The 24,061-nt window shown below is 35.2% G+C and overlaps 1 protein-coding gene across 1 annotated transcript in view; it reads right to left on the bottom strand.

The window, feature by feature from the left end:
- Positions 1-728: 728 nt before the first annotated feature.
- The window catches only part of Slc25a14 (solute carrier family 25 member 14), a 32,975-nt gene continuing 9,642 nt past the window's right edge, over positions 729-24,061 (bottom strand). The window contains 9 exon segments of the mRNA XM_047536827.1: positions 729-1,172; positions 2,121-2,201; positions 9,205-9,340; positions 10,139-10,263; positions 15,845-15,897; positions 15,900-15,939; positions 21,859-21,929; positions 21,932-21,943; positions 23,314-23,408. Of these exon segments, the coding sequence (XP_047392783.1) occupies positions 1,131-1,172; positions 2,121-2,201; positions 9,205-9,340; positions 10,139-10,263; positions 15,845-15,897; positions 15,900-15,939; positions 21,859-21,929; positions 21,932-21,943; positions 23,314-23,408 (655 nt within the window). The 3' untranslated portion in view covers positions 729-1,130.

Genomic DNA, 24,061 nt, shown 5'->3' with positions numbered 1-24,061 from the left:
TATAGAAATATGTTGTTAAACTGTTGTTAAACATTTGTCAAAATGTATAATGCTTTAACCACATGGTCACATCCAATCTTCATTTGACTCAGCTCAAATGTCACCTCCATTATGAAGTTCTGGCAAAACCCCTGTGGCTGTTTCCCCTCTGTGCTCCTACAGAACTTTGTTCATCCCTCACATGATACTCAGAATTTATTGTAATTACTTATTTACACATCTGTTCTCTCACCACAATGTGAGCTTAAAAATAGAGACTATGTCTTACTCATTTTCATAGTCCCAAACATTAAGTAAATAATAAGCACATAGTAAATGTTTGAACAAAAAAATAAACAAAGATGAATACCTATACTATTCATTCAACCAATATTTGAGTGACTACAATATACCAGGCACTGTTGAAGTACAAGAAAGTAGCCAGAACTTTTTCCTATAAGACAAACGCCTCTTTTAGCATTTTATCTGTACAAACTTCCAAATGAGTCACTTGCTTCCTTATTCATGCTTAGGAAAGAACTACTTGACTCGTGTTTAGAAGTGAGTGGCATTATGACAATGAATGGCAGAGGGAAAGCACGATACACTTATTCTATTCCCATAAATGTGTGCTTTTAGAGTCCACTCTCACTTTTACATTCACCTTCTCTTTATCACTTTCTGGAGAATGTAACTTAAAGAGTTGGCATAAAATAGTAGAAAAAATAGTAAATAAAGACAAAGCCAAAGTGATTCTGCCAATAAATACTTTAATGAGAACCAAGGTCCATAGCAGTAACTGTCCGGGCCTATGCCTTCTGCTCTAGCCCAAACCTGGGGCTAAGCAACTACATTTAACCAACACTGGGGAAAAAAGGCCATTTTGAATGTCACCCATCAGTATCCATCTTCACAGAAGATACCAATCTGGGGCCAGAGTCTCAATGTTAACACTCCTCTCAGGGGAAAGTTAACATGGTAACACAAACACATAAACAACTTTGAACCATCCTATTGTTCTTCCATCAGGAGGCCTTTGGGAGACCACTGGTTCATTAAACACAATTTTGTCAAAATACATTAGAACACGAAAAAGGAAAAAGAAAAAGAATAGAAAGGCTGGCAGAGCCAGGCTCACATATATTCAGTTCTTAAATTTGAAGCCTCTTGAGTTGCTCATATGTAATAAAAAACTGAGGAATAAGTCATGGAAGATCTCTTAGTTAATAATGAAAGTCAAATCTAGTTCTAAAATTGTGCATTCCATTCTGTTAAATTAAGGTACTGTGCTATTCTAAGTCGCACTGGCTTAAACATCTTTTAAAAAACATTACCTGCCAGATCAAACATGCTGAGTGCCTACCATGTGCCCACTATGATTGCTGGCATTTAGCAATTAAACAGATTAAAACTCTAATATACTTAGAGTCTTCAGGGACAAAGAGAACATACACAATACCCCAAAACATCAAGGACAATGCATAATTTCATGCTAGAATAATTGTTATAGACATTAGGTGATTAGATCAATTTCAAAGAGTTCAGGAAAGATATATTATCTCTGTAAGCCTACAAACCCCATAAGGGAGGGAATTACTTTTCAACCCTGTGGTGCTCACGACTGTTCACGAAGCACCACACACAGTGTCCAATACGTGACTCTGCACACAGGAGGTACTCAAGACCAGCTAAAGGAGGGCAATTCACCCACAAGGAAAATCTTATTTTGCTATGAATTTCTTCACTCTATGAATGTTTTCTGTCCTGTTATTATTTCCTAGCTGTTTTAGTCCTATAGTTAGGAGTAGGAAACCCAGACCACCTCAACATGAACTTTCCTGTGGGCATCTCCCATCAGGGCTTCTAAAATCTTCAAAGCCCCTTCCAGATTGGCTGCGTTTGTTGTCATTTTGCTTTGAATAGGAAAACAAGAACGTGTGGCACATCTTTTCAACCCTTTTAGTTTGTATTAGCCTCCAATTAAAAGCTGTTTCTCTATTTAGTTCCATTCTCAATGGTCATCATTGGGATGCTTTAGTTAGTTACTTACTTACTTTCTTAATCAAATTTTCCTTCCCATAGTCTAGAACTCTCCGGGATCTTGGAATATCTACTTCCATTTTCATGTTTTAAAAGGATACAATGATGTTCCATGGTCCAAGTCGAAGCCAGTTTGGCCAAAATCCTTTATAGAGTGCAAAAAAGCCCTCATGTTTCCACATCTAAAGCAAAGACATAACCAAAAACAATAAATTCCCCTTTGTCTTTACTGTGACAATCATTTTTCCATCCCTACCCCAGCAACTTATGGCTCCATGAATGGTCTTTTTTCTAAAAATACACTTTGAATTCTTAAGTAGTCTAAAGCCACCTACTCACTTATTCAACAAATATTTACTAAGCACCTACCATTTGCAAGGCACTGTTCTTGATGCTGGAAATAAAACAGTAAATAAGACAGAGTGTTTGTAGTACCCAGCATCCAAGATGACCCTTAATAAATGTATCAAGACTGGTCTGTCACCAATAGAATATGGCAGTAGTTAACACATGTCACTTCCCTTGCTAGGTTATAAGATATTTTAGAGCCAGGTGCAGAGGCTCATGTCTGTAATCCTAGAAACTTTGTAGGGCTGGAGCAGAGGATCACAAATTCAAGGGCAGCCTGGGCAACTTGGTGAGGCCTTATTTCAAAATAAAAATAAAAAGGGCTGGGGTGTAGCTCAGTGATAAGAGTGCTTCTGGGTTCAATATTAAATATCACAAAAAATGTTTCATATATATAAGGCATCTGCCTTATTATGATCTTGGATCTTTCACTCTGAAGGAAACCAGATGCTGTAACATGAAGAGAGGCCTACAGAGTGAGGAGCTAAGGCTTCCAGTCAACAGCCCACATAAGCAGTCTTTGGTATCCTAGCTCCAGTCAAACCTTTAGGTGACTGCAGTCCTAGGTAACATTTGGACTATACTCCCCTGTGAGATCCTAAGCTAGAATCACTTAGCTAAGCTACTTCTCAATTCCTAACCCATAAAAACTACAAAGTAGTAACATTTTATTGTTTTAAGGCACTGCAGTACATAACTTACACAGACCCTACCCTCATTGGGTGCATATTCTGTAGCAGGGCTGACAGGCAAACACACAAACTGATAAATATTATAACCAGGAATAAATGTTATGAAGAAAACTAAAACAGGGTAAGTTCATAGGGAGTTGGGCAAGTCACTCTCCTCCTCTGAGTCTTTTCCATCATTATAAATTCTGTGTGACATGCCTATGGCCAATTTCATATGAATGCTTTCAGGATACATAGGAACAATGTGACCTGCTTTGTTTTGATTTCCTGCTTTATACAATGGGGGCCTCTATATACAATAGGTGATTATAAGATCTAGATGACAAATTATGCATACCCAAGATCATAAACTGATGGTATGTGCTGAATTTGGCTAGCAGAAACAGTTTATATATAACAGACAACTACCTATTAAGTAAATACAATGTGTAGGCATTGTGTTAAAATATTGAAAAATATTATTTTGCCTTTGGACTGTTTAACACTATTCTAAAAAGTGGATGTATTTGGATAAGACAATATGAGACGCCAGACTTACAAATGTCCCTTATCTCACTCTACAGTTTAAGTACAGTAGAGATAATTACCCTTGCAAACCAGTTTTGAGGGGAACAAAGAATAATATAATAAGGGTACTATTTATGGAAACACAGTGGTAATGCTGACATCAATGAATCTTTAGCAAATTCTGAAGGTCTCAGGCCAAAACTAATGTTGAAAATTTGAAAATCACTCAAAACAAAGCTTAGATGCAGATAACCTACAATCATGGGTTATTAAATGATAGGGGTCCTCAGAGATACAATACAATCCCATCATCTCTTACCTGGAATACCTAATTGGTCTAAAATCTCTATCTAGAAACCAGAACATTCTTTTAGAATTATAAATCAGATCATGTTACTTTTCCATTTAAAGATCTCAGATAGATTTCTTGTGGATTTCATTCTAGTTGCAAGTTCTCTGCAATGACTTACAAGATCTTACATGATTTAGCCCCTGCCTCTCTCACCATTTTCTCTTCCTACTACTTTCTTTTTCACTCACCACACTCAGCCATACAAGCCTTCTTTCTAATCCTTGAATATATCAAGCTCATTCCCAACTCAGATACTTTGTAACCTGCTCCTTCTTTACGAAATGATTTTCTTGAGGTTCTACATATGGCTACCTTCTTCTCCTCATTCAGAAGTCAGTTTGTCACCTCCTCACAGGCTTTCCCTGAACATCTTAGCTGAAGTAGCTCCCAAGCACCCAGTCAATATCTCAATATACTCTATTTTCTTTGTAATATTTACTTCTATCTAAAATTATACTATTTGTGTGTATATGTTTATTGTCTGTCTCCCTTAACTAGAATACAATCTCCAAGAGAGCAGGAACTATGTTTGTCTTGTTTACCATTGTATCCCCACCACCTCACAGTGTCTGGCCCATTTAATTTTCCAACAAATATTTGTGGAATACAAATGCTGATGGTCTCTAACAGCTCTGTGAGCCATCTAAATCCTTATAAATCTGCAAAACAGTGAACACCTTCAAAACGTGAGAAGTGGGAAATACTTTCTTGTTGAAAAAGATGTGTGAAAATATGAACTTCTGTAGATAAGCATTGACATAGAATACTTCATGAAGATATATATGTTAATTCATTTAATAATTTGCTTTGGAAAAGTGATAAACAGGTGCATACAGCTCTGCCTTCATGGAATTTAGACTCGACCAGGACAGACACTAAAGCAATTACAAATATGAATCAAATGTGATACAGTCACATAACATAATGTATTATTTGGCAATAAGGAGGAATAAAGTGCTGATACATGCTACAACATGGATGAAACTTGAAAACATTTATGGTAAGTAAAAGAAGCCATATATTAAGTTATATATTGTTGTTATGGTTTGGACGTGAGATGTCCCCCAAAAGCTCACATGTGAGACAATGCAGGAAGGTTCAGAGAAGAAATTATTGAGTTGTAAGAGTTTTAACCCAACCAGTGAATTAATCCCTGATGGGATTAACTGAAGTGGTAGGGTGTGTCTGGAGGATATTGGAATTGGGGCGTGGCTTTGGGATATATATATTTTATATCTAGAGAGTGGAGACTCTCTCTCTTTCTGCTTCCTGATGATGCAAGCTGCTTTCCTCTGCCACACTCTTCTGCCATGATGTTCTGCCTCACCTTGAGCCCCAAGGGATGGAGCCAGCCTTGTATGGACTAAGACCTCTGAAACTGTGAGCCCTCAAATTAACCTTTCCTCCTCTATAATTGTGCTGGTCAGATCATTTCGTCACAGCAGTGAGAAAGGTGACTAAAACATTTGTATATACCAACTAAGGTATTTATTGTATGATTCCATTTATATGAAATATCTAGATCAGGAAAAGCTATACAGATAAAAAGTAGGTTAGCAGCTGCTTAGGACTAGATGGATAGGGGATAAGGGATGAGAGCTAAAGGATATAGGGATTCTTTCTGAGGTCATTAAAATGTTCTGAAGTTGACTGTAAGTAATGAGGTTTCACATATCTCAATGTGATATGCTAAAATTCTAAGTATACTAAGTATTGAATGGGTTAATTTGATATGTATATTTTTTAAAATATTAATACATGATACTTGAGAGGAACTACAAGAAACCATTGAACATATAACCTAGTTTAATGGTCAGGGAAGGCCTTTTTTGAAAAAGCAATGAGATCTGAAGTATGACTAGGAACTGGCCAAATGAACAATGTATTTGGGATGGTATATGGCATGGGTGAACATGTGAAAGGAAATAGAAAATCAAGGACTGTAAATTTTTAGTATGCCTGCAATGTGAAAAAGGGTGGTATAAATAAGGCTGTAGGAGCGAAAAGGGATTATAGAAAGCCTGGGGTCAGCCTCTCAAGTCACTGGGATTATAGTCACTGGGGTCAACCCCTCAAGTCACTGCCACCACATCTGGCTCATTAACAAACTTTAGATAGGGGTGACAGGATGAGATTTGCAGCCATTCTTCACTATGTCATAGATGAATGTGTGACTCCATTCACCAAAGTGTTTTAGGATTCTAAAAGAGGAAATGCAAAATAATATGGAAGATACTGCCATATATAATGCTGATATAGAACAAAATCACTTTAAAAAACTTTAATAACAAGAATATGAATGAATGAACATATATAAGTACTTAAGGGTTATTACCAACATAAAAATATATTTCTGTAGCTACAGCACAGCATAGTTGTCGTAAGTACAAACTTTGGAATCGAACAGACCATGGATTACATCTCAGCTCTGCCACTCATTAACTGTGTATCTTAGGCAAGTTACTTAGCTACTATGATTGAAAGTTTCCTCATTCATAAAATGGGAAAGATAATGTTTTCTCCATAGGATTTCTGTTACAGTTAAAGCATATACTCTATATAGAGTGCCCAGCATATAATATGCATTCAATAAATGCTATTTCTATATTATTTTACCTTTCATGTGCTCTAGCCAACCTTCTTGAAAGAGTGCTTTATATCTGTCTACTTATCTTCAATTCCTATGTGTTTATCTCCTTCTATTAGAATTAAGTGACATGAAGGCAGGGAATTTTTGTTCACCAACATATCCATGCCAATCTAGAACACTGTCTACCAAGTAAGACACAAACGTTTTTTTATTAAATGAATGAATGAATGATTAAACATATTCCTCAATATACAGTATTCCAGCTATATCTCCTTAATGCATGTGACATTAAATAACTCATAACTTGTTCCTTCCTGAAACTCATTACTCCCTTAGCTTCCATGACATCACTCTCTTCTAAACTTCCTCATATCTTTTCAACTGTTACCTTTTGGTATCTTTCCTGGGGTCATCATCTGCTAAGTTCTTAAAAATTGGTATTCCCCAGTGTTCTTTCCTTACCCCACTCGTCTTCTCTCTATACCAGTGACTGTCAAATGGAAAGGTGAGCATGTCAGAAATACCAAGGGGGAATTTTACAAAACTAAATCCCCCAAGGTCTGAGAAATACTGCCTCACTGAATCATTATTATTGCAAAGAGTTATATACTACTTCAATGTTCTAGGAAGGCAAAAATGTTGTGAACTCCTCTACCTGCTCTCCTTGGTTATGAACCACCTATATGCTAATGATCCCACAAGGTCTTATTTACATCCATGAATTTCCTTGACTTAGGCTAGTATATTCATATCCACTGGTTGTTCCTCATGAGCATATCAAACTAAGTATCCCCAACTATGATGTCTCCCATGAAACCTATTCCCCTTCCTATGATGTCTCTGCCAATGAATGTTGACATATGGTCACCAAATCCAAAACTCTGAGTCATCTTTGACACTTCCTTTCTCCTACACTTCTCAAAAAAATCTTGTTGACTTTACCAACTAAATTATTCTCATTCTGTCCCACTTTCTACATTCCCACTACCATTTTGAAGTTAAGGCCTTTATCACCTCTAGCTCAGGTTAGTATAAAAACCTTCAAATTGGCTTCCATATGTCTAGGTCAACAGTTCTCAAAGTGTTGTTGCTAGGCTAGCAGCATCAGTGTTGCCTGGGAACTTGTTAGAACAGATTCTCAGGTCCCATTGCTAATCAACTGAATCAGCATCTGGAGATGGGGCCCAGCTAACTGCATTTTAACAAGCCCTGCAGATGTTTGAGGCATGTAAAACTTTAAGACCCACTGCTTCATGCTTAGCCCCTTAGATTAGTGGTTTTCATCCTTGGATGAACATTGCAGTGGCCTGAGAAGTTTTAAAAATACTGATGCTTGTGTCTTACAACTCAGGTTCTGAGTTGATTGGTCTAAGGTAAATGCAGGAGCTGTGAATGTTTCCCCAAGTGATTCAAATTTGCATCCAAAACTGAGAATCACTGTCTTAGATTCCACCTTCATGAAGGCAATTCATCTATTTAAAATTCAAATATGAGCAGAAGTACTAGGGATTGAAATGGAGCAAATTATATTCTGTGCATGTATGAATAAATCAAAATGAACTCTACTACTATGTATAACTATAACACACTAATAAAAACATTAAAAAGTAAAATGCAAATATGACCTGATTAAAAAGCTTTAAATATTTTCCTATCAAGTTAAAAAAAAGGTCCAAGCATCTCAGCCTAACATTCAATACCCTTTATAACCTAACCAACACTTACCTCTCTCACTATGAGGAAGGCACCATAGTGTAGAAGCTAAGAAGATCAGCTGAAAGCCAAATGGTCTAAGTTTACCCCAACACTACCACTTACTAGCTGTGGTACCCTGAGGTACTTAATCCCTCAATGCTTCAGTATCTACCTCATGTGGCAAATGATGAGCATTAAATAAATGAATACACGTAAGTCTCATTAGGATAGCTCCTGACACACAATGAAGCACTAACCAGATGGGAGTTGTTATTATGCAGTTTACCACTATCTATAGGGAGTCTCTTTCAAATTTTGAAACCGGGCTAATTGTCCCTCACATAACTCTGAGTTTATCATTTTCCAGGCTTTATCAATTATTTCTTTATATACCTACAGTACTTTTGTAATACCTATTTCTCTGTAGCTACTAAAATGGTGCCTGATTATAATAAATAATTGCTTAATGAATCTGATAACAGCAGAAAAATAATATGGCAGCATCACATTTTAGCACCAGGTTTGTTTTTGTAGCAGTGATTTCACAATAAGTACATAACAAATTTATAATATTCAACTTTCTAAAACATAATAGCAGAAACTTTCAAAGCAAAATATGAACAATAGAACAATCCTGAACTTAAATCAAGCACCAAGGTTTTGGGTTGTTTTCAGTACCAGTGTTTCCATTAGAGTCTCTGTTTTATCTAAAGTGAGCAAATGGGAGATATGTTAAGTCTTTTCAACAACTGTACATGGTGCTACTAATAAAAGTATGCCGAATTCTCGAGCACTGAAATTGGAATAATGATATTAAGGACCACTGAGCATCAGCAGATGGCCAAAGAGACAGCTTTTCTACCTGGGAATGACTTAGAACCATTATACATAATGGTTCTTTCATCTTCAGAATGATATGTACCAACCAAGAATAAGAACTGAAAAAATATCTGAGATAACAAAGAAAACTAAAATGTAACCCAAATCCACAGTGTGCATACCTTTAAAATACCATCCAAAGTGCCCTTATAGAGGTCCACATGTCCCACGATTGCCCTCTGGTTCATCATGCGAGTTCGCACCACATCAACAGGATTGGATGCCAGAGCGCCAGCCAGGCCACATGTAAAGCTGGAACTAAAGATGAAAACTTTAAAAAATAGATTGTGCCCATTTCCATCTCCTGTTTACTTAAAGAAAAATTAGGCCAAACATAAAGGTAAAATAACTCAGACCCATCAAATAAAAACCTGATGTTTTCCCTTTCATTACAATCTAAAGAAAAAAAGGAAATCTTTTTAAAAGAAACCTCATTCAAGGTTGTCATTTTAAGTTTTCAATCTGACACCTGTCCCCTTCTTCAAAGGAGACAGTTTATAAGCCTAACAGGACCCTAAGCAGGAAGTGCCACTCATCATTTATTAGTTACATACATTTTCAAATGATAGCATCAAATGCCAAACACATTTGAATTACAAAGTATCATAAAGGTTGCAGGACTAAGAAGATACAAAATGAGATCAGCAACAGTCTTTAGCCCAAAACTGTGGTTTAGATTCAGAGGCTCCACAAAAATTCGCTTTGTTTTATCTTAGTCTCATTGAGAAAAGTTTGTTTTCTGATATAAAATAAACCAAGGCAAATAATAGATGAGTTTAGTAATATAGAGTCTGTATTTGAATATATGCAAATCTTATAAACATCTGGTAGGCTGCTATATTACACACTGCTCCCCAACACTCAGGTGCCCATAGCATCTGGGATCTTTGTAAATTGAAAAATGTATAGAAGTCTTGAATTGCTGGAAATAGAAGAGAAAATGGTATTAGGGCCATATGTATCCGGTTATTAATTTCACTTGTGAACATCAATGACTGAGGCTTTGTGTGCTCAAATTACCAAAAGTATAAAATAAGTACAACCTATCCTACTTACACAAAGTGAGTTAAAATTGTATCTCCCATCATTCCTGACAATATCAGGTGCTTCTTGGTAATATCATAGACAGGTAACTCTACTCCCACAACAATGGCAGCACGCTGAGCAGTTGGAACCACACCCTAGAAAACACAAGTAAAATTAGACACCAAGGAAATAGAGTGACAAAAATCTCCAAGTGAATAAAATACGTCATCAGTTGAAAAGTGTGGAAAAAGGCCAAGTCTGAAATACAGAGTTCATTCTTTCAAATCAGTGACTAAAACTTATATATTCCCAACTTACTTGCTATACTAAAAATAAATTCAATGACATGACACCTAAAGTATAAGAGACAAAAATAGATAAATTGGATTTTATCATTAAAAATTTTGCAATTTTAAAGACATCACCAAGACAGTAAAAATAAATGCTTGCAAACTGTATCTGATAAGGGACGAGTACCCAGAATATACAAAAAATTTTAAAACATATGATAAAAAGAAAAATAAACCAATTTTTAAATGGGCAAAAGATCTAAACATATTTACCCCAAAGAAGATACATGAATGGACAAAGAACAAATGAAGAGTTGCTTCCCATCATTAGTCATTAGGGAAATGCATACCAAAATTATAATGACATACCATTTCACACCTACGAGGATGACTATATTAATTTTTTAAGTTAAAATAGCAAGAGTTGGTTAAGATGTGGACAACGTGGAACACTTATACACTGCTGGTGGGAACACAAAATGGGAGAGCCACTGTGGAAATGATGGCATTTCCTCAGAATGTCAAATATAAATTACCATATGATTCAGCAATTCCATATCTACACTAATACCCAAGAGAAATGAAATATACTGTTCATGCAAAATGTATAGACCAATATTCAGTGGCACTAGGCACAACAGCCAAAACGTACAAAACAACCTAAATGCCTCATAAATTGATGAAGATATAAACCAAAAATGTTGGAATTATTATTCCATAAAAAGAAATAAAGTACTAGTACTGGGGATGTAGCTCAATGGTAAGGCACCTGTATAGCATACACAAGCCCTGGGTTTCAACCCAAGCACTGCAAAGAAAAAAAAAGGATGGTTACATGCTGCGACACACATGAACCTTGAAAACAGTATGTTAATGCTAACTGAAGAAGTCACAAACGATCACATGTGATATGCTTCCATTTATATGAACTATCTACAATAGACCAATCTATAAGGACAGAGAGTAGAGTAATGGTTGTATAGGGCTGGGAAAGTTGGGAGAAATAGAAAAGGAAAACTAAAGGGTATGGGGTTCTTTTTTTAAAGTTTTTTTTTTTTTTTTTTTAGTTGCAGATGGACACAATAACTTTATTTTATTTATTTTTATGTGGCGCTGAGGATTGAACCTAGTGCTTCATGTGTGCTAGGCAAGCACTCTATCACTGAGCCACAACCCCAGCCCAGGGATTTCTTTTTGATAATGAAAATGTTCTGAACTTAAGACAGTGGTGACAATTGCACAAATATATAAATATATAAATATACTAGAAGCCATTACATGGTATACTTTAAAGGTGAAAGCTGCTATGAAAATAAAATAAAATCATGAACCATAGTCAATGAGGAAAGTACAGCTTCCAAGTTTAATTCATAGAATTTTAGGATGTATAGCACGCACCCAGAGTAAGATAACAGTAAAGGTATGAAGTAGCTAGGGAAAAAGGCCTAGAGAAAGCAATATTTCCCTTACAAGTCTTCCTGTGGGAATATTACCAGTGTTCCACTAACACAATATTCCTTTCACAGCTCACATGACAACCACAGGGTTGTTAGAGAATTAAAAGTCACCTATTGGAAGGAATATTAATGATACAAGAAAATGCTTATGATACAATGTTAAAGAAGGAAAGACATGAAATTATATATAACGTATTCTAACTTTGGGGGAAAAAGGTATACATATACACATACATCAAATTTTAGAAAGGATTAGAAGGAAATAAATTTTTTCTAGGGTTAGGAAAACAGCTAAGTTAACTTTCATTTTTATTCCTTTTATATAGTTTTATTTGTTCTTTTCAGATATATATGACAGTAGAGTGTATTTTGACATACTACACATACATGGAGTATATCTTATTCTAATTAGGATCGCATTCTTGTGATTGAACATGTTATAGAGTTACACTGGTTGTGCATTCATATATACAACCATAGGAAAGTTATTTCCAATTCATTCCATTGCCTTTCCTATTCTCATCCCCACTCCCTTCCCCTCATTCCCCTTTGTCTATTCTTCTCTCCCCTCCCCCTTATTGTGTGTTAGTATCTGCATATTAGAGAGAACATTCACACTTTGGTTTTTTGGGGATTGGCTTATATCACTTAGCATGATAGTCTCCAGTTCCATTAATTTATCAGCCAATACCATACTTTTTTATATTTTCCACAATAAATATTTTACCTTTATAATTGTTTATCATTAAAATAAAAAATTACATCCCTTAACTATGTATACCTTTTATCAATCATACCTCAGTAAAGCTGGGGAATTGATGAAACATATAAATAAATTTTTAAAATTGAAAATAACATAACAGGGGGATAACTGCTTGCTGGAGTAACACTTTATTAAAATGTTCAAATCACTTCTAAATTCCCAAATTTAATTTATAAAGTAGAAGTGATATAACTGCACTGAATGCTTGATTCTGATAACCTGGCTGAAAAAATGCCAATTCCTCTGTGACTCTTCCACCTGCTTCCACTGTTAAACAGGATGACCTTTCCAGAAGACTGCTTGTGAACAGTAAGGTCCCAAACTGGGGCCCACAGGTACAATTCAGGTCACAGATATATTTTGTGTGGTCCACACAATATCTCTACAAAATTTAAGAAGTTGTCAATATGGGAAAAATTAGGAACTTCATATAGAAGTGCACATGCCTAGCTTCTAGAAAACTTGGCTACACTGGGCTCACCATCAATACAGGGTAGCTAGAGCTGAGAAGAACTGTACTCTTTCAACATGGTTGGTGCTTTCCAGTTCTCACCATAGGCCTCACCATACAACTGGCTCTCCAACTCTGACTGAAGTTTCCAGTTACACTTTGTTATTATACTCCTGCTGTTTTTTTCTTACAATGGAGTTAGGAACAAAATGAAATGTTTCTGGTACCCATGTTACAATTAAAACAGGAAAATAAACCATGTATTTTGAAGAAAATCAGTAGCATAGTTCTTGTTGAAAAAGAAATATTCCTGTGTTTAATATACAAATAAAATGTCTGTATCCAAAAGGATACATAATATAATGGTTTTTGCTTGTCTACATTGCATGCCTTGATCACTTAATTAGTCCTGGGTCATAAAAGTAGCTGTATTCAGTTCCTCAAAAAACTAAATATAGGGGCTGAGGATGTGGTTCAGTGGTAAAGCACTTGCCTAGCATGTGTAAGGCATTGGGTTCGATTCTCAGCACCACTATAAATATGAGTAAAATAAAGGTCTATCAACATTTAAAAAATTTTTTTACAACTAAATATAGAATTACCATATGATTCAGCAATTCCACTTCTGAATATATAGCCAAAAGAATTGACTGCGAGTCTCAAGAGATATTTACATACTCCATGTACATAGCGGTATTATTCACAATAACCAAAAGGTGAAGTTACCTAGTGTTCATCAATGGTGGAACAGAATAACAAAATGTGGTATATACATACAATGGAATATTATTCAGTCTTAAAAATGGAAGGGAATGCTGACACATGCTACCACATGGATGAACCTCAAGGACATTATGCTATGCTAACTAAAATCTCATTAATGGACAAATACTATATAATTCTATTTATATTAGTTTATTAGACTAGTTAAATTCATAGAAAAGAATAGAATGGGGGTCTCTAGGGGTTATGGGAAAGGGAAACAGGGAGTTGTTTAACAGGTACAGAGTTGCAGTTTTGCAAGATAAAGAGTTCTGAAGATTGGATACACAACAATGTGAATGTATTTATCACTACTGAACTATACACATAGAAATGGTTAAGGGATCGATTTATGTATACTTTACCACAATTAAAAATTTTAAAAAATATGTGCTGCCTTGAAAAAAATCCCCAATTCTGCTTATTGCTTTGTTTTTGTCCCTTGGAATCAGTTTACGAAAAAGTTGTACCAGTTTTATTTTCAGGTTTTAAGGTAGACTAATCAAGAAAGTACATCATGCTGTGATCAAAGAGCAAACTTTAAGTATCATTAATAGATACTATGATCATTAAGTGAAAGATTATGTCTATCTCAAAAGAACACATAACACAATTACTTTGTTTCTTTGTTATGTGCCAGGATTATCCAACTAGCCTGGATCATAAAACTATGTCCAGTATGAGGTATTGTATAAATGTTGCTAGAAGATCCCCTTGCTGATTACTTGCTATTGCAAAGGGAAAGTTATCTTTTATAACAGCAAGACCTGGTGAACATCATCTTACCAAGTCATCAAACAACACTATTAATCATGGGACAACCTAACTTTATGCACCTCTTGCTACGATGTAGCATGCAAAACACAGTATCACCTATGAATCTCTCCCATCAACAATGCTTAACATGAATATAATCAAGCCAATGGTCTCAAATGTTCAGCTTATAGGAAATATACGGAATAGAGGAACTAGTTAAACAACCCCTAGAAACATCCATAAGAAACTAGCCTGATCTCATCATAGAAGAGAATTATAACAAAAACTGGATTTTAAGTATAAGGGACTTATTGTTAATTTTCTTTCCTGTGATAATGGTACTGGTTATTATGTAAGAGAATGTTCTTATTCTAAAAGATACATAATGAAGTATGAAAGGGAGCACCATAATGCCTACACTTACTTTCATATGGTTTTGCAAAAAAAAGGTGGTGTGTCTGTATATATACATAATAAATCTAATAAGTTCAAATTCTATCAGTACTTTAGGTCATGAGGTTATGAGTAAATAGTATTCCATAGTTCAATTCTTTCAACTTCTATGTTTTAAATTTTTAATAACAAGTAGTTGTGGAAAATATAAAGGAAGAAAAATAGCAAGCTCTCATTTTATTTAGAAGTCATAAATGGATTTCCCATACCATTCTCTCTGCATAGTTCTATTAGTAGTCTTAATTGCTATTGCAATATCCAGTAATTAACACAGATTAAAAAGTTATAGCAACAATGAGAACAAAAAAGCAAAGAATAGAAGCCTGAAAGATAATATGACAAATTGTTACAATTATTGCTAGGTGGTGGGACTACTAATTTTTGTTTTTTCTTTTCTGTATCTTCTCAATATTTTACAGTATGTCATACTTTTTATAAGGTTAAAAAGGTTGTTTTAAGTAACAACTTTTAAACATAAGCACTACAGAGGCCATCGCAGACAAAGATTGTGTGTCACTACAAAATTAGCAAAAAATACATTGAAGAACTGAATTCACTGTGAATTTAAACAAACCAAAATGGCCACCTAAAAATATGTAATACTTTCCCGAAATACACAACCCTCAAACATTAAGTAGAAATAAAGGATCACTGATAAGTGTTGGTCCTTCATTGGTGATGAGGAGCTTCTTACCTTGTTTTTGTAGGGTTGTAATTACAATTCTATGGCTTTATATAAAAAAGTATTCCTTGCAAATTCTAGAAACTGAGAGTATAGAACAATACCAGGAAAAGAGTACTCACCCTCCACAAACCCCTGGTGCCTTCTTGTTGGTATATATCAATGAAGCTGCCATCATGCTTCCTTGGAACAAGCTTCCTTGAGCCTGCATTCGAATCTAAAATACAAGATGTGATCATTGATTTGACAAAGAGAACCAAAATGAGATGTTTCAAGTCACTTAAAATTTTAAAAAAAGTATTTGGGAATTCTCAGAAAGATCTCTGCTGTTATGATGGAATTAATAAGTTAAATTCCAGATAAAAATAATGTAATTTATGTCAAAGTATATTTCATAAAGATTACTTTTAATACCCTCATGTTCCCCATAGTAATTCCAACATTTCTGGAGTTGGAAGAAAATGTGGGGGAAAAGAAAAAGCATTCAGTGAGGGTAGAAATAATTCTTAAATATGATTGGTTTAGTAAAAAGTTAAAACAACCTAAATATCCCAAACAATAACAATAACAGATCAGGGGCTGGGATTGTGGCTCAGTGGTAGAGTGCTTGCCTAGCAGGTATGAGGCACTGGGTTTGATCCTCAGCACTGTGTTTGAAACTCGGCAGCACATAAAAATAAATAAATTTAAAAAACAACAACAGATCGTTACATAAATTATGTACCCAAGTATATCCATTTAATGGAATACTATGGAACCATAACCTTTCCTTGTAGACTAATATTTGTTGACAACGAATAATATCAAAATTAATGTTGGGGCTGGAGATATAGCTCAGTTGTAGAGTGCTTGCCTAGCATGCACAAGGTCCTGGGTTCAATTCCCAGTACCACCAAAAAAAGAACCTCAAAATCAATGCTAAATGGAAAAAGGGTTGCAAAGCAGTATGTGCATCATTTTTATTAAAAACGTGTAAACTTAAAAATATTCATAACTCAGCAAGGAGACTAGATAAACATACATACCCAAAAATTGACAGTGGTTTATATCTGAATGGTGAGGCTACAAGTGAGTAATTTTTCTCTTTTCTATTTCTTATGCCTTCCATCTCTCTCTACATTGAACATTCATTACTTACATAATTATAAAAAGCAAAAAAGGTTTTAAAAATATAACTTTAGGGGCTGGGGATATAACTCAGTTGGTAGAGTGCCTGCCTTGCAAGCACAAGGCCCTGGGTTCAATCCCCAGCACCAAAAAAAAAAAAAGACCTTAATTGAATTTTATTTGTGAAAAGCATGATACTATATTCTGTGAAGTGCATTTGAGAGCTGTAAGAAAGAAAATACAGCATTAATAACTATGTAAAAGATTTGGTATAATTTCCCACAGACTCTGCACACACAAAATCATAGTAATCAGTCACAAAATATGTGGCCCAAATGTAGGTCTGATTTTCATGAAGCATGACTCTAGTATTCTAGGTTTCAATAAATGTCCTTGCTAAGTCATGTAATGGTGGCATGCTTTTATGCATAAAGCCAACCACCATTAAAAGAAATTTGAAATAAAATCCTAAACCCAAGTAAGTAAAGATGCAAACTATCACAAAGACAAATAAATACTACTCTATGGGAAGTTGAAGACTTCTTCAAAAAAGTGATTCCTCAGCAGGAATAGGACTAGAGTAAGGTAAGTGAATATAGGTGATGAATACAAAGATGTTCACTGTACTATATTTTTCTTCCACTTTTGTATATGTTTGAAATTGTTTATCAAAAACTACACAAAAAATTAAACTCTTAAAAATAAAAATGGAGGCCACAGTTGAGCTATACCCTAAAGGCCATCTACCTATCACCCAAAACTTAAATTATCCTGATTTCCCCAAAACACCATCTCTAATCATAAAAAAACATAAGCTATACCACCTTATCAGCATGATTCAGTGAAATGAAACCAATCAATTACAGACAAATCAGTTTAAATAGCTCTACTTGCCTTATAAAGAATGGTAATGTATAACAGCCAATCAAAAAAAAAAGGTCAAAATAGCTGGGCACAATGGTACATGACTGTAATCCTAGCAACTCGGGAGGCTGAGACAGGAGGATTGCAATTTTGAGGCCAGACTCAGCAACTTAGCAAGACCCTCAGCAACTTAGTGAGACCTTGTCTCCAAATAAAAAATAAAAAGACAGATGTATTCAGTGGTAAGCACACCTGGGTTAAATCCCCAGTATAACAACAAAAAAGGTCAAAATATAGTCCACCCTCCATATGCACAGTTCGATATCTACAGACTCAACTAACCACTGATCAAAAATATTCATAAAACAATCTGTATCTGTACTGAACATGTATAGACTTTTTCCTTGTCATTATTCCTAGAACAATACAATATCATAACTATTTACATAGTATTTACATTACATTAGACATTATAATTAATCTAGAGATATTTTCAAGTACACAGAAGGATGCACATAGGTTAGATGCAAATACTACACCATTTTATATAAGGGATTTGAGCATCCAAGGATTTCAGTTAGCCCAGGGGTTAGGAGTCCTGGAACCAATACTCCTGTGAAAAATTTCAGATGAGTATACTTCCTCTTTTATGTATCATAAGCTGTGCTATAACTACTATAAGGTGAGGTTCTTACTATTTGGTTTAAAGTCTCCTGGGTCAAAATATATACTTTCTCTTATTGTATAACAACAAACTTGAATTTTTTTCTAACTTAATCTGATTTTACTTTGACAAAACAAAAGAAATTGCTTTCCCTTAACTTCTGTCTCCCCATGGGCCGGAATACAGATGTGATGGTGGCCCCACTTCAACCAAACAGATTAAAACAATACCATAAGACAGGGGTCAGCAAACTTTTTCTGCAAAGAGCCAGACAATACATATATAGGCTTTGTAGGGCCTGTGGCCTCTATCTTGACGACTCAGTTCTGCTACAGAAATGTCAAAGCAACCATAGACAATACAGAAACAAATGGGGTGACTGTATTCTAACAAAACTTAATTTACAATAGACAGGGGGCCAGATTCAGCTCAAAGACAGTTTGCCAACTATGCCCTTAGAGATGGCAATGCAACAAAATTGGATGAACCTGGGTCCTGGATGATTGCACCAAAGGACCACCCACCAGCATAAACTGTTGTCCTCTAGACAGTTACATGAGGGAGAAATAAACTTATATCTTGTTTGAGATCATGCATTTTGAGTTACTTGGCCAACCAGGGAGAGATTATAGAGGAGAAATGATGTAATTTTCTTGCATAGAGAAGAGAAAAATTTTAGGTGTGTATAGGAAAATAAGCCTATAAACGAAACCAAAGAGTATGAACCTAGGAGAAGAATTAAAACCAAAGCAGAAACTCCAGGAGAAATTAGTCAAAATAGGCTGAGAACTAAAATGTGCACAGGATTGATAATATGGACAATACTACTGAACCTGGGAAGTAGCTTCTTTTTGGTATCGGAAATTATACCCAGCAGTCCTCTACCATTAAGTTATATTCCCAGTCCTTTCATTTTTTTTATTTGAGACAGGATCTCACTAAATTACTGATGGTCTCACTAAAGTGCTAACCTTGAACTTGAGATCCTCCTGCCTCTGCCTCCCAAGTGGCTGGAATTACAGGTATGCACCACTATACCCAGTTCTGGGCAAAGTAGTTTCAAGCAAGTAGCAGAACAGAAGAGAGAAGGTGGTGTCTTAAGGAGGTCAGAGGGTCAGAGGAAGTACTTTAAGAATGACTTGAACATATTTATCATTCAGAGGGAGCCAACTAATAGAGAGGAAGGGAATAAAGATTATAAAGTAGAAAAATAGGCTTGGGATACAGTGTAGTGGTAGAATGCCTTAACATGCATGAAGCCCTGGGTTCAATCCACAGCACTGCAAAAAGAAGAGATTAAATGACAGAGAATGGTCCTTAGTGAAACAAAAGTAAGAGTAAATTCATGGTTTCTAAGCTTGGTAGTGTATCAGAATAACCTGGAAGACTTGTCATAAACTAGACTGCTGGCCCCATCCCATCCTTTCTGATTCAGTAAGTGTGGAGTGGGGCTGAAGAACTTGCATTTCTAATGAGTTCCTAGGTAATGCTTATGTTGCAGGTCTGGAGAACCACATTTTGAGAACTACTACAGTGGAGACAAAGTACAGACAGGTATAAATGTAAATAAATTTATAAGTGACGGGTAGAAAGGCCAGAACAGGTAGAAGGTGAGGCCACAGGAAGTAGAGTTGTCTGCTGAGAGAGAGGAATAATGAGATAAAAGTAAGGTTTAAAGATAATACTCTTGAAGACAGGAAAAAGAACTAACTGTCCCAGAATTAGTGAAATTGTGTTTATAAATCACATAGGCATGGTCACAGTCTAAAATTGTGACTTCTCCCAACCCATCATTATTCAGTTATTCAGTTCTATCAAGGTATAAGAAAGGAAAAGGCAAACTGTAGCATTTGGCCAACAGTTATAATTTTACAAGAGAGATTAGAGGAATAGGATATTGAAGCAAATCACTTAGGTAGTAAATCTAGGATACAAATGGATAGAAAGGAAGTTTCAGGGAGTTAAGTACATTTTTCTTAAAAAGGACATCCTGACAAGTATATTATATTGTAAATATTTTAGAGTTCTAGGATATAGTCAATTCTCCTCATAAATACTTTTTCTACAAATCTGAGGTTATGTAAAAATTTTAAAGCTATTAGTCTCACTTTAATGCAGAAACACAATTTCACCTCTCTTTTCCTGCCAACCACCAGTGGTTTCTTTCCTATGTGCTATTCTACAAGTCACCCTCTAAGCTCAAGAGTTTCTGAATTGCAATAGATTTCTCCTTCACTGGGGTTTCACCAATGCTGAAATCAATAAAGCATGTGTCTTCTTACTTTATTCTCACATTCCCCCTAAAATAATTTCTTAAAAAACTTGGGATCCTAACTGGACACACACCTATAATTCCAGCTACGGGAAGAAAGCTGGAGGATCACAAGTTCAAGGTCAGCCTAGGGAACTAAGCAAGACCTTATCTCAAAAGTAAAAAGAAAAACAGGACCAGGGATATAGCTCAGTGGTAGAGTACTTAGGTTCAATTCCCAGTATCAAAAACAAACAAACAAAAAAACCCTTGGAACCCTGTTACATATTTCAATCATATACTTGGTGATTGAATCATAAATTTAAATAAGTTAATAAATAGGAAATAGAACTGGGGTTGTGGCTCAGTGGAAGAGCACTTGCCTGGCATGTGTGAGCCCTGGGTTCAATCCTCACACTATATATATAAATAGTCCATTGACAATTAAAAAATATTTTAAAATAAATAAATAGGAATATTTACCATTTTGAGATAAGGTAGATTTAGATTGCTATTAAAATGTTCCATTATATGATGTGATAAAATAGTACGTCCAATTATATTAGCAAATCAACACCATTAAACCATAGTTGCATTGTGGTTCCATTTCAGAATATACCCAAACAGACCAAAATATAGCATTTAAAGTCAAATCTCACCTTTAAGAGAAATGTGGATAAGAAGGGAAAGACAGAGACAGGGATCTACATAGTTATTAAAGGAAGCATCTCCAAAACTTATCTCAATTCAGCCCTTTGATAGCTCAGGTTCACCACAGATCAGCATACCATATGAAGACGTGAATGGGTAAGGGGGATATGCTTTCCTTTTGTAAAAATGGGAAAAGGTCTATTAGAAATGCAGGGTTCATTCTGAGAACAGTTTGAGGAAAGAATACAAATGGTAATACAAATTCTGGAAACTGATTCCTTAGAACTACGCAGTCCTTGAAAATATCCTAGAGGGGCTAGCATAACCATTTGAAGACCAATAGGTAATCTGTATCATAATAAATTGACTACAATTTATTGAACATCTGCTACCAAGTACAATTTCAGGAAGTCGACATATGTTATATTGAATTCTTAGTAATTCTTAACCACTGCATTATCTTCATTTTACAAATGAGGAAACTCAGTGAGGCTTAATGCAATTAGGTGACTATCCCATGGGCAGAATGGGAATCTGAACCCAAACCTGACCTAAAAGATTGCGCTCTTTTCAAATCACACTGCAGACATCTTTCTTACCTTTAGAACATCAGTGGGATTGGCTATAGTGGATGATATCACTCCTGACACCACTCCACAGATCATATTATTAGAAGAGTTTCATCTGTAAAAGGGATTTGAAAAAAGAAAGGTCTGATTTTAGTAGGCACTAATTTCTGAAAAGAGAGTACTGAACTATTGGAGGAAGAGAACTTTGGTCAGAGAAATGACTTAAGAACTACCAAGTTTATGAAAGTAAAGAAACTCAAATATTTCTAGATCCCAAATCAGCACCAAACACAAAAAAATTATAAAATATAAATCAATGTTTCTACCAAAAAAAAATCAGCATTTCTAAAAGGACACTGGAACATGTCCTATTCTTCTACATAATTGTCATACCCCACATGAATTCAGAATGTGGTTACTTCCCCTTCAATCATTTCAAACTAAAGTATATGTTTTCTAAGTCTTCTTACGAACAATCATCAACATGAAAGATCAGGAAATGACTGTGAAAAGATAAAATCTTACATCTAATAGGGAAAAATTATCTAAATATTGATTTGACGAGCCTTAAATCTCCACAAGCTTCCATTTATTTATAGAGGCTTCTATTTATTTAGAGGCATCTATAGTCAGAGTGTAAAAAATAATTTAAATATTTACTAACTTTAGCTAGGCAAGCACTCTACCACTGATCCATACCCCAACCCCACAAGCAATAATTGATAATTAAATTCCTTAACTGAAAAAGGGAACACAGAAACCACAGAACATATCATTCTAACAACAAAAATTCTATCTTCTCCCCACCATAAAGATCCAATGAATAGAAACTAAGTAAACCCAAGTGAAGAATCTATGAAAGGAAATTATTTTAGGAAGAGGTGGAAGAAAATCCTTCAGGATCCCCAAAGAAGAGGCTCCAGAAAAAGTTGGGTTAGGACAACAAAGTGATTCAAAGGACATTACTAACCGAAAGTCTCTCCAGTTGTTCCCAACCATCCAACTGCCCCAGGCCTGTGGTAAAATAACCATTTAGTACATATAAGGCTGGAAATGATGCAGCAGTAAATAGAGAGACATACAATAATGTTGAATTGGGTAGGTGGCCATAGGTACATGACAATCTAGAAAACAATAGCCTAAAATTAATCTAACAAAAGCTTATCAAAATTGACAGCTAGAAATGCCTTATGAAATCCTCTTATTGATGAGGATAGCACTAATTTTCTGGACATGATTGTTCCATGCTTCCTCAGGGCTGATCAGAAAGGCTTTTTTATTAATAATAAAGGACAAATTTGAATAGCAGGTCCCTTTAATGCATACATCACCTCTGCAAGGATTTACCCAAATCAGCACGTGCTCACTTTGTCCTTGAAGTGGTGGTCCTCCATTCTCAGGCATCATGTGATGAACATTTCACACTAAGCATGATTTCAATAATCCCTTTGAGGATCACTTCAAAAGAGAGTTGAGTATACTGACCTTCTAAACGTTCTACAAATAATCGCTTCAAGCTTTGGTAAATCCCGATTTTAATGGTGCCATATGATGCCTGTCTTAGTAAAGCAGGAGCAATCCTTCCCAAAAGAAAAGTTAACAAAGAAAAGTTAATTTTACTCAACATGCATTTGCAGATTATACATATCAGCCAACTCATTTCTGTTATCCACCTCATTTCACCCCAAAACACAGAATATGCATTTTTTAAGCACCCATGAAACACTGACCAAGAGAATAAAGTCTAGATCATAAAACAAACCTCAACAAATTTAAAATAATTGAAATCATATAAAGTATATTCTGACCATAATGAAATCAAACTAGAAATCATTAAAGAAATATTCAACACTTGGAAATTAAACAACACACTTCTAAATAATCTATTGGTTAGAGAAAGTCTCAAAGGAAATTTTAAAAACATAAACCTGAGAGGCTGGGATATAGCTTAGTTGGTAAAGTGCTTGCCTATCATGAAAAATGCCCTGGTTCGAACCCTAGCACTGCAAAAAAAAAAAATCAAAGATCAAAATTCAATCTATGAAAATATATGGGAGGCAGCCAAAGTATTGCTAAGGGAAATTTATAACACAAAATGCTTACATTAGAAAACAGGGTAAGTCTCAAATCAATAATTTAAGTTTCTACCTCAAGAAACTAAAAATTAACCTAATACTAGCAGAAGGAAGAAAATTTTAAAAGAATATCACTTAATGAAATTGAAAATAGAGCT

This window comes from Sciurus carolinensis, chromosome X (assembly GCF_902686445.1).
Source record: "Sciurus carolinensis chromosome X, mSciCar1.2, whole genome shotgun sequence".
NCBI lineage: Eukaryota > Metazoa > Chordata > Mammalia > Rodentia > Sciuridae > Sciurus > Sciurus carolinensis.
The sequence above is the reverse complement of the archived record's forward strand: the minus strand, read 5'-3'. Positions and strand labels throughout refer to the sequence as shown.